We start from the raw sequence: 11,049 nt of genomic DNA, 5'->3' as shown, positions 1-11,049 counted from the left end.
TGTCTTTGCACAGGTGAGACTTTGCACTGAGGGAAGGGAAAGGGTGAGGATTTTGGGGGGCCACCCAAGTCATAGTCCAATCTCTTCAAGGACCCAAGATAGAATTTAGGAATTTTGTGAAGCTGCATTAAGGATAGAGTTGGAATGAGGATGTGGCTGGCATTTTCCCCCTTTCATAGATAACATTTCTTGAAGGCTGGGAGGGGAAGGAGGGCCTGGCAGATGGCAGCCTCCCCAGGTAGCTGTGTTCTAATCAGCTTTGTTCGGCCACACGCTGTGGTTATCCACAGTGGGAGTGGGTGTCCAAAGATGGCTTTATCCTTCCCCCACTCCTTTTCCCATTCCCACCTAGCACATAAAGTTTTGTCCGAAACCGTCCAGAAGGCCAGGCACCATGCAGAGGACATTCAAGGATGTGCATGTTCTTAGCCACCGCCTCCCTCCTTTGCTGTAACATCACCACTCTTTTCCTGATGCTCAGGAAAGCATATTGCTCCAATTCAAAAATAGAGAAAGCCATTCTCAGTCTTGCTTGTTCTTGTATCAGAAACAAAATACCTGCCTTGTGCTTCTATAAGTGTGTTAGGACCCTGAGGTTCCCAGTCAGCATGTGGCCAGCAGTTAGCTGGCCATGAGGCAGCAGCAGGCTACCAGACAGCCTACGTGACATGTGACAGGAACGGTTCCCCACCATGGCCGTGAGTGAAGTGTCTTCGGGGCCAATGTGGGAACTCGGGAGCCATGTTGATGAGTAACTAAGTTGAGATCCTAGAGAAGGTCTTCCCGAGCTGGCCTACCAGCCCACAAGTATGGAGACAAGAAGGTGGAAGAATTGGAAACATCCAGAAACTTTTCTAGCAACTTTGCAGATGGTGATGGGCCCCACTGGATGAGGAGCTCTCCATGCAGAGGCATCAAACCCACCCCATGGCCACACCTCCACCCAACCCTCCAGCCTGCCTCCTGCCACTGGGGCACTATCTATGCCAGCCTTTCTCCCATTGAGCCCTGAACTAGAGTCAGCTTCGCAAATAGGTTACTCACCTGACATGCAGGCCTAGTGCATGGAGGCGGCCTGAACAATAGGGCTCCTTCTCACCCTCCCACAGCTGCTGCTCCCTGGGCCACAGCAGCCCATGGCTACATTTGCTGACTTGCTGTCCAAAACAAAATGTCAGTGCCTGTGGCAGGGAGTTCCAAAGGACAGCTTGGCAACTCAGACCTGTGAACAATAAGCCCTGACAACAGTGCCATCTCACCCCAGTACCTTTGGCCAGGGGCTTCCAAAGTATCTGCACCTTCTGTGAGATCCAGTCTGTGGAAAATCACTTTAATGTTTCCTTGGCACAGACCAGGAGGAATAAGAAATCGGTCCCAGTGTACCCAGCACATGTACGTGCATGTGCATTTGTGTGCACGTGTGCACATGCGTGCCTGACCATGTGTCCCAGAGAAAGGTGTGGGGGGCACCAATATCTTCTGGCTAGTGTCCCTGCAGGGCATGGGTGCTCTCCTGCCACATGGTGACCAGTGCATCTGAGTGACATTTCCTCTCGGGAAAGGGAATGAGTGAGCTGCTCGGTGCCCTGTGAAATGCAGTCTAATGAAGTTCCAGAACTAGTGGAGCTGCAGGCTGTGGCAGGGATGGTGAGGCCCTGTGGAGGGAGGTGTTTGCCTTCTGTGTCTAACACCTGTGCAGGGGTGGAGCCTGGGCCAGAGCCCAGGTGGCTCAGCGGGGCCCTTTGGAGGCCAAGTTCCTCTTTGAGGGGGCAGCCCTAACCTTCCTGCCCTGCCTCCACCCAGTGTCTCCACCAACAGGGCTGGGGATGTGGCTCAGGGGGCAGCCCATGGCTGCAAGGGCTGGAGGGCAGCTTATGAGTGGCTGCCCCAGCCTCTCTCCCTCCTCTCACCTCCTGGTTAATTGTTAACTCTTCCCCTGGCATAAGTATGCGCCAGGCTCAGCAAGCTTGGTGAAAATATGCCAAGACAAGGGCAGCAAATTGGGGCCCGGTCACCCAGAGATAGCCAAAGCCACTTTACTGCCCCCGAAGAAGTCCAGCTAGACAGGAAAGTTGTTTGCAGTACCACTCTGCCATCTCCTAGCACAAGTAACGGGCTGGCCGGGATGAAGCTGTCCCTGATCAGGCCTTGCTGGGAGCTACCGACCCCTCTGGAGGTGGTCCAGAAACCCCCGCAACCAGCAGTGCATTCCTGGACGTGCCATGCCTGGCTCTAACACGTGGGAGAAGTGCCACAGCAATTGAACCCTCAGCATCTTTTTTTTTTTCCAAACAAGATAGAATTCACATACCATAAAATTCACCCTTTTGAAGTGCACCATTCAGTGGTGTTTTGTATCACAGCATCTACTTTAAGCCAGCGGTCAACCACGGGTCATCACCAAATGCCCCACCAGTGGGCCATATGGACACAATTAGAAGTGTTATTGGATCTGCTGCCTTCACACTTGTCGGCTCCTCTTTCCTAGGCTGACACTTTGAACTTTCTATTGCAGAGAGTCCCCTTTCACCCATCCTGGGCCCAGCAGCCCCAGAGTACCTCTGCTGGGCTGCAGCCAGGACACTATCTGCTCTGAGCTGGAACCTCCCACATTTCATTCCCTAGGCTGCCAGGGTGGAGGTCCTGAGGTTTGGAAAGGAGGCCCATGAGCCCTGAGCCCAAGGCACCCATGTTTGCTAAGGTTTTCCAGAGTCAAGGAGCATTGGCAGGGGTCGGTCCAATTTTGTGAGGCCTGAAGCCTGTATAATTTGGAGGACCCTCTTGAAGAAAAAGAATGCAAAGTGGTGAATACAAAATTAGATCTAGAGTTTTGGAAGGGGCCTGTTCAAGTGAGCGCCCCGAGGTACAAGATTCATTAGCTTCACAGTAAATCTGTCTGTCTGGGCATTGGGCATTGTGTTTCCCTGATGGGAATGGAGCCCTGGGAAGTACCCAGGACTTGGGTTCATCCTTGTCTCTCCCAGGTGAGGCTTGGATCTGGAAGTCAATGAAGTTGCAGTTTTTCTTCTGCAGATGAAGTGGCTGGTTCTGGATATCCACTAAAAACAGCCCCCTCTGTAGGGTGGAGGTACCCACAAAGGGAGACTGCGGTCTAGGCGCAGGGTGGGGGTGTCACCACAGAGCCTGGATGAAAGGGCTGACCAGTTTGCTGAGGACCAGACTGTAAATGACTCTCATGTGCACCCTGCTCTCGCCCACCAGCCAAACCTCCAGCCCCCAGCAGGAGTGGGAGTGGGGCACATCTGACAGTTGGCTCTCGGGGTACCCTGGAGAGCCATGCCACTTGCACTTGATTGCAACAGGGACACATTCTACTCTACTCTGTGGGCCCATCAGCTTTTGATTCTGAGCCAACCTGGTGTCATCATCTGTCCTGAGATAAATGCCTCTTGCAAGTCCAAAGGCTCCTACCTGGGGGCACATTCCAGGTGTGTTGGGCAATAATTTGGTTATTTCCCTGCACAGGTTTGCCTCTTCTTGCATCAAGTTGGCCTTCTTTTGAAGCTTCAGGAGCCTTGAAAAGAGCCCTGCCCAGTCTCTCTTCTGAAGCCTTTCTTGCTCAACACAGTGTACTATGGAAATCTTCACAGCATATTGCATTATGGCAAAAATACCAAAATCTCAACCATAGAGTGACTACAAAAACCACAGCTAGGTTTGCCTTGAAAATTACAATAACCTTTTTTAACTTAAAAAGAAAAACAGGCCCCTCTCTCTTCCTTTCTCCACCATTGTAGTGTGTGTTTGGCTCCGCCTCTCTCCATGTCTTCTCACAAGACTTTCAAGATTAAGCAATTCCTGGCCAAGAAACAAAAGCAAAATCGTCCCATTCCCCAGTGGATTCGGATGAAAACTGGTAATAAAATCAGGTACAACTCCAAGAGGAGACATTGGAGAAGAACCAAGCTAGGTCTGTAAGGAATTGAACATGAGATGGCACACGTATTTATGCTGTCTAAAGGTCACAATCATGTTACCATATCAAGCTGAAAATGTCACCACTATCTGGACAGTTGGACATGTTTTTTTGGGAATATACTTTTTCTCTCTGAATCTGTTAGGAACTTTCTGGTTGGCTGGGTTCTGTAATAAATATGTGAGACCTTTCATTTCAAAAAAAAGAAAAATAGGCCTCCTTCCCAGGGGCTCCGGATTTCATCAGCCTTCTGTGCATGCCCAGCCATACAAACCCCGCAGGGATGGCTCCAAGTGCACTGTGGCCTCTTTGAACTGCAGGCCTTTGCACATCCCAATCCTTTTCCTCGCAATGCCTTTCTCATCTCTTTTCTCCTCCAGCTTGAACATCACTTCCTCCTGGCAACCTCCCCTCTCCAGCTTCCTTTCTGCTCCTACAGGACCATGATGGGGAGGACAGCTGGGATGTGCAGAATGAAGGAACTCTTGCTAGCAGACATTAGTCTGTAGCTCTTCTTGGGTCAGAAGGAGCCACAGGTAAAAAGACATAACCGAGCTTTTTAATTATACAGGCGTTTACTCTTGTCCTTGCGCTGGTGTCACAGGTGGCCCTGCTTGATCAGTAGCCCTGTAGGATATTCTGACCAAAGGTCCCAAGCCCTTCCTCCTTGGCCAGGTGCCCATCCCCCATTGCCATTCACTGAAAGTGGGAGAGGTGGGAGAGGATAAAAGGGACTCTGTGGGTGGAGTCTTCGGGTCAGAGAAGGAGAAGCTGAGCCCGAGGGCTTGGGGAGCAGAGTGAATGAGCAGGTGGAGGTGGAGGTAGGTGTGTGAGCCCAGAACTGGCCCTGCCAGATGGCTGGTCCCTGAGTCAGGCCCAGGCGCTGACTGCCACGTGGGCAGTAGCCAGCCCCAGCCATGGGAACAGCAGGCGGAATCAGAACTCTCTCCACCCCTAGGAGAGCCGCACCTGCCTGGAGCTTCTCCTGCCTGGCCCTGACAGCCCTGGGCTCCCTCTGGGAGAGGATAGGGGCAGGGGCAGCAGCAAGGGAAGGGTGGGTTGAAACACTTGTTATCAGGGCAGCAGTTCCCAGCCATGCCTTGTAGGGTTTGGGTCCCAAGAACAAATCACAGGGTTGTTGATCAAGGCCACAAAGATCTGAGCCAGGCAAGGTCCAGGGAAAGGCTTCCCCAGAGCCTCCATGCCATCTCTAGGTGCCAACCTCCCACCCCTTCCTCCCTGGAAGCCAGAGCACCACAATAAAGGGAGGGGGAGAGGTTGGTGATGCCTTCTGGGGAATGGCAGCATTTGTCTCCCAGTCCCTGCCCCTTCTGTTCCCAAGTTCATGGGAAAGGAGGACCTGTCCTGTGCCACAAGAAAGACTCTGGCCCTCACACCTGTCAGTGTCCCTCTACTTGGGGCAGCATTTTCAAAGGCCTGTGCTCAAGGCCTGTGCCTCTTTCCTGCAGCCCCCAAGCTGGACCGTCAAGGCGTGGTCCTGGGAACAGTGTGGTCAGTTCAGGGGCCTGTGGTTGAAATTTTGCAGCCATCCCACCCCTTGTCCATTGAAAGATATTCACCTCTCAGACCTCCCCTTGCACATGTACGCACTCAACTAATAGCCATTAAGGACCCAGCATGTACCACACCCATTCTAGATACTGGGGGGAGTCAGTGGGGAATGAGCAGACAAGATCCCTGCCCCATGGAACTTCACTCTAGCAGGAGTGGGGTGGGGGAAGACAAACAGGAAACTAAACTTGATAGAGTATGGGAGAACAATAATTCTTAAACTCTCTGTGGTGAAAAATCAGTTGTTTTTTTTCAATCTGCATTTGGATTTCTGAGCAATATCAAATTTAGAGATCCCATAGCTAGAGATGCTATAGCATAGAAGCTTCCAAATGCATCCCCTCAATTTCTGTATGTGTGTCCTCTTGCAGTGCTGGTCCACACTGTGTGCCAAGGTGACAAGAGCTTTGGGTGAAAACAGGGAAGGACAAGAAGGATGAGGAGTTTGAAGCAAGGTGGTAGGGCTGCGGGAGAGTTGCAGTTTTAAAGAGGAGTTATTAAGAAGGTGACATTTGAGCAAAGATTTGAAGGAGGTAAGGGAGTGAGCCATGTGTGTAACTGAGAAATGCGCATTCCAGATAGAAGCTTTAATAAAAGGAAAGAGAATTTATAAACTTGGACTTCGACTGGTTGAAGCCCCGCTGAGGGGTGAAGGGCAGGGGCAGGAAGCAAGGGAGCATTGTAGGAGGGACACCTGTGAAGGAAAGGCCCCCCAAATCACCCCAGGCCCACCAGCATCCTGAGTGGGGCCACAGTTACATTCTACCTGGTCTCCTCTCTCCTTTCAGAACCTTCTTTCTTTACAAGCCAGCTCTCAACACCTGATATGAGGGTCATTCACAACACAGGCCATTCTTTTAATAAAATGACATTGTTTTCTGTGCTCAGTGCATCTACCTCCAGCTTTGAACACAAGAGGTGCTTTAACCCAGGACGTGGTCTGAGCCCTGCTTCTGCATCTATAGGCACAGGGCCATGACTGTGAGGAAGTTTCCATCCATCTGACTGGCTTCTGCATCTGAGCCCAGGTTATATGGCACAGGAGACATGTGGCAAGATGAAGATTCCTTCCTCCATTGAATGCACTTCCACACCTGCTCATGCACACCACATGCATACATACACTTTCACACCGAACACACAGGCATGAAAGACACTCATGGGCTTGTCCACATGCACACCTGCCACAAACACCCATCATAAGCCTCCAGGTAAACAATATGGGCATGCGCACTTATACACACACTTGCACACACATACACATTTTTGGAGGCTTGAATGCACACCCACGCCCAACACACACCCCCTCAGGCAGGCACACGTGGGTCCCCTAAACATGGACTCAGTCTTCCTACAGGAGAATTTCTATTCTGAGCAAACACCCAGCATCTGCAGTCAATGGCAAACAGATGAATGGGACAAAACTCACTCATGTGTCCTGGTGGCCCTACCAATACAGCCCTGAAGGAGCAGGCAGCAGGCTTATCCCTTCACCAGCAGGCCTTCAGAAGGGCAAGACCAGGGTGGGGATCAGGTTTGGCCAGGAGAACACACTCAGAGCTTCTGGGTACTGACTCAAAGCCAGGGGCCGACAGCCTTGTGCATTCCTGACAAGTAGGTCACCATGACAAGGAGCACTGGCTCACATGCTGGGACCTACGGTGACTGGAAAAGACTTGGGGAAAATCCAGCTGTTGTGAGACAGCCAGTGTTAGTAGGTGCTGCCTTCCCATACCAGTGAGTTAGGTTGGGTCTATGCAGCACCGGAGCTATGGAGTGTGTGTCAGCGGCAAGGGCTCCTGCTCAGCACAGCAAAGACTAGGAGAAGAAGAGGGCAGTGGCTTACAAGGGACTGTAGCGCTGGGAAGGACGGGTGAGGCAGGGGACACATTATGAATAGTGTTATTTTTTAGCACACCAGTGTGTTAGGCACCGTGCTGGGTGTTTTTCATGTATTATCTTGCAAGATACAGCCCTGCAAGTTAGATTTTATTGCCTCCATTTTACAGATGAGGAGACTGAGGCTCAGAGGGCTTAAATAAATTACTCTAGGTCTTCAGCTAATAAGGGCAGAGCTCGGATATGAGTCAAGGCTTGTGTGACTCCAGATCTCAGACTTTCTCAACATCTTCATGTTGAAGCTAAAACTTGCATTTTAAACTATCAAAAGCAAGAGGGACCTAAGGAGACATGGCAACTAAAGGTACTGTGGTATCCCAGATGGGATCCTGGGACAGAAAATAAACATGAACTTTAGTTAATGACAATTAACTGTGATACATGTAAAATTAATTGTGATACATGTACTTTACTAATGCAAAAGTGTTAATAATAGAGGAAACTGGGTGCAGGGTATACAGGAACTATTTATACTATCTTAATGATTCTTCAAATCTAAAACTGTCCTAAAATGAAAGACTTATTTTTTAAACTTTGCATTTTTGCCAGCAGCAGGAAGCAGTAGATAACCAACATTCCAAGGTGCAGTCTGTGTATAAGGCCTGAAGAGGCCAGGGCCCCTGGAAAGTTTCTCAAAATAAGAGGCCATTCTGGACTTTGTACCACTGAGTTCCCATCACCTACTTAACTTGAAATAGAGACATTAATTGCAGGGCTGTGATCACAGCCAACGCCACCTTCCTAAGTGGGGCAAAAGGGCACTGAAGTCAGGCAGAGCAGCTGCAAACTGGCATGAATTCCCAAGGCTGTGGCAGAGAATTCTTGCTGGGTGTGCCTGTACCTCCCTGACAATGTGGCGTGGCCAAGCTGATGTCCCTCCATTTTCTCAACTGTTGCCACTAGAATGTAGTAGGAACAATGTATAAGTCTTATACTTCTTTTATTAAATTTATTCTTAGATATCTTATTCTTAGTAATACTACTATAAACATAGTTGCTTTCTTGATTTCATTTTCTGATATTTTATTTCTAGTACATGAAAATAAAATTCATTTTTGCATATTGATCTTATGTTTTGTCACCTTGCTGAACTTGCTTATCAGTCCTAACAGTTTTTTAGTGGATTCCTTAGGATTTTCTATATACTGCAAGATTATGGCATCTACAAATAAAGATAGTTTAAGTTCTTTCTTTCCAATCTTGACGCCTTTTATTTCATTTTCTTGCCTAAGTACTCTAGCCACAAGCTTCAGTACAATGTTGAATAGAATTTGTGGGAACAAATATCCTTCCTTTGTTCCTGATCTTAGGGGGAAAGCATTCAATTTTTCACCATTAAATATGATGTTAAGCTGTGATGTTTTCAAAACAAAAAGAAAATAGTTACCCTTTATCAGACTGAGGAAATTCCTTTCTATTCCTGGTTTGTTGAATGTTTCCATCCTGAAAGAGTGTTAAATGTTTTCAAATGCTTTTTTGGCATCTATTGAAATGATCATGTAGTTTAGTCATTAATTCTATTAATTCTGGATAACATTGATATCCAGATGTTAAGCCAACCTTGCATTCCTGGGATAAATCTCATTGAGTCATACAGTATACTCCTTCATATATGTTACTAACTTCATTTTGCTAGTATTTCACTGTGTATTTTTCCCACAAGAATGTGATCCAGGAAGGAAGGGCTGCATATGCCCCACTCACCACATTGTCCCCATTCCCTCTAGCAATGCCAGGCACAGAGAGTGCTCAGTGAACATCAACAAGTGAATGAAAAAGTCAATCTATAAAATACAGGATCTCATGGGCCTCCAAAGAGTTCACACTAGGAATAGTGACCATCATATTATCACAAATGTCTAAGTATGCATAATCCACATAAACTGGAGAGTCAAGGGAGGTTATAAAAAACCCAAACTTAGAATGAAGCCCTTGCTGAATGAGGGGGCATTGGGTGGCTTGCTCCACTACAGTCAAGGGTGTCTCACTTTAGGTTCCAGACCAAGAGGCAGAAGCTTATGGGGATGTGGGGCCCTCTCTCCACATACAGGTCCCCCCAGCCTAAGGAAACATGCCAAGGTCTCAGGTGGTGACATATGATCTAGGGCTGCCATGAGCAAACATAAGACAGATGAGTGGCTATTTTGTGGAAAGCAGGGTCTTATCTGCTGTGGTCTGGGTAGGGATCTGTGGACCCTGTGGCAGTCAAGCTTGTCCTTGTTGATAGGTATGATCTTAATGCAACTTCTAAGCAGGTTTCTTAAGCTCATCCTGAGACCACTGCTATTAATCTAAACTCTGGGGGCTGACATGAGGATTAAATGAGATAATAAATGATGACCCCTTAGCATGATGCCTGGCATAGACTAAGTGTTCAGTAAATGGGGACATTATTGTTTTATGCTAACTTTTATTATTGTTTTATGCTTTATTATTTTTACAATTATTTTAGAAGGATGTCCACTGACAGCCAGACTCTGTTATAGCTTCTTTTTATTCATAACTTCAAAAATGTGGCAGTCTCTTCCAGTAGGCACCATTTGAGTCAATCCAAGACCCAAAGAGCACAAGGTGCTCCCCAGGAGCAGCTGGCTCGGCACCACCCTCACCTGCTATCTGGACACAGATGAGGGGTGCTTCAAGACAAACAGGAAAGAAAGCTTTTCTTTCTCCCTGAATAAAAGCCGTGGGGGCAAGGGAAGTTGCCCTCCCTCTCACCCTCTGTCCCCCTACCCCATTTCAGGCTGGCTGTTTATGCCCACAATAAGGACAGTCCAGTCACAACACAAAGGCCATGGCACAAGAGGGCACCATAGGAAGAAAGCTGGGCACAGCCAGAGAGCTGGGTGCCCTGCCTGCCAGCTCTAAGAGGATCCCTGGTTCTTCTCTCCTGTGTGGTGGGAACTCCTCTCTGGATTCTGGCACCAGACTTCTAGCTCTTCATCTCCTCCATACCTGCCTTATCAGAGCAAGGCAGAATACAGCAAGAATGTATTTGCTGGTCTTTTAGCAACCAGTGTGCTTGCTGAGCCAGCCTCAGGCCCTTCCCTTCCAGGAAGCAGAGCAGCAGAGTCAGCCAGGCCAGGGCTTTGGTTTGAAATGCCCCCATGACCAACCAGCTGTGCTCTCAGCCCAGGTGAGCTTCTGTGGGACCACAGCCCAGATCACCTCATAGACTCCTTACAAGTGATATGGATTCCATTGCAGCCATAGGTGGAGTTGACTAAGACATTAAAGGAAATTGAAAAGAACAGTTAGAAAAGTAGAAGGAGAACTGGGGCACCAACAGGATGTGAAGACCTGTAGGGGAGGAAGAGGGAAAGAGGATGGGGCCTGAAGAGGCCACAGGGTCTGGCAGTTGTGAGGCCACAAGTGACTGTCTGGTGCAAACTTTCATAGCTAGAGAAGGTGTTCAGGTTGTCTGTCCAAGGATGTTCATTCAGAATTGTTTATAACAGGGAACCATCGAAAATAACTTCAAGGTCCAGCCCCAGGAGACAAATAAATAAATTGTGGTTCAGCCACGCACAGGTAAAAAAAACATTAGTTCACAGGTTTTGTTTGGCTATGAAGGAGAAGGGGATTGTTTGCGAACATTAAAAAGATTGAGAAGTTTTATGGGAAAAAAATCCAGATGTCCA

The 11,049-nt window shown here is 48.5% G+C and overlaps 1 protein-coding gene across 1 annotated transcript; it reads left to right on the top strand.

Annotated features, from left to right (window-relative positions):
• Window positions 1-3,466: 3,466 nt before the first annotated feature.
• LOC129532266 (putative ribosomal protein eL39-like 5) lies at window positions 3,467-4,025 on the top strand. The gene has a single exon (XM_055380980.2). The coding sequence runs from the start codon at window positions 3,784-3,786 to the stop codon at window positions 3,937-3,939; it is 156 nt and encodes a 51-aa protein (XP_055236955.1). The 5' UTR covers window positions 3,467-3,783; the 3' UTR covers window positions 3,940-4,025.
• Window positions 4,026-11,049: the final 7,024 nt, after the last annotated feature.

This window comes from Gorilla gorilla, chromosome 2 (assembly GCF_029281585.2).
Source record: "Gorilla gorilla gorilla isolate KB3781 chromosome 2, NHGRI_mGorGor1-v2.1_pri, whole genome shotgun sequence".
In the NCBI taxonomy this organism is placed as follows: domain Eukaryota; kingdom Metazoa; phylum Chordata; class Mammalia; order Primates; family Hominidae; genus Gorilla; species Gorilla gorilla.
Note: the sequence above shows the minus strand (reverse complement) of the source record. Positions and strands in the feature narration are given on the sequence as shown.

Coding starts and splice junctions, on each gene's coding strand:
- LOC129532266 (XM_055380980.2), top strand. CDS start 3,784: ATGTCTTCTCACAAGACTTTCAAGATTAAGCAATTCCTGGCCAAGAAA.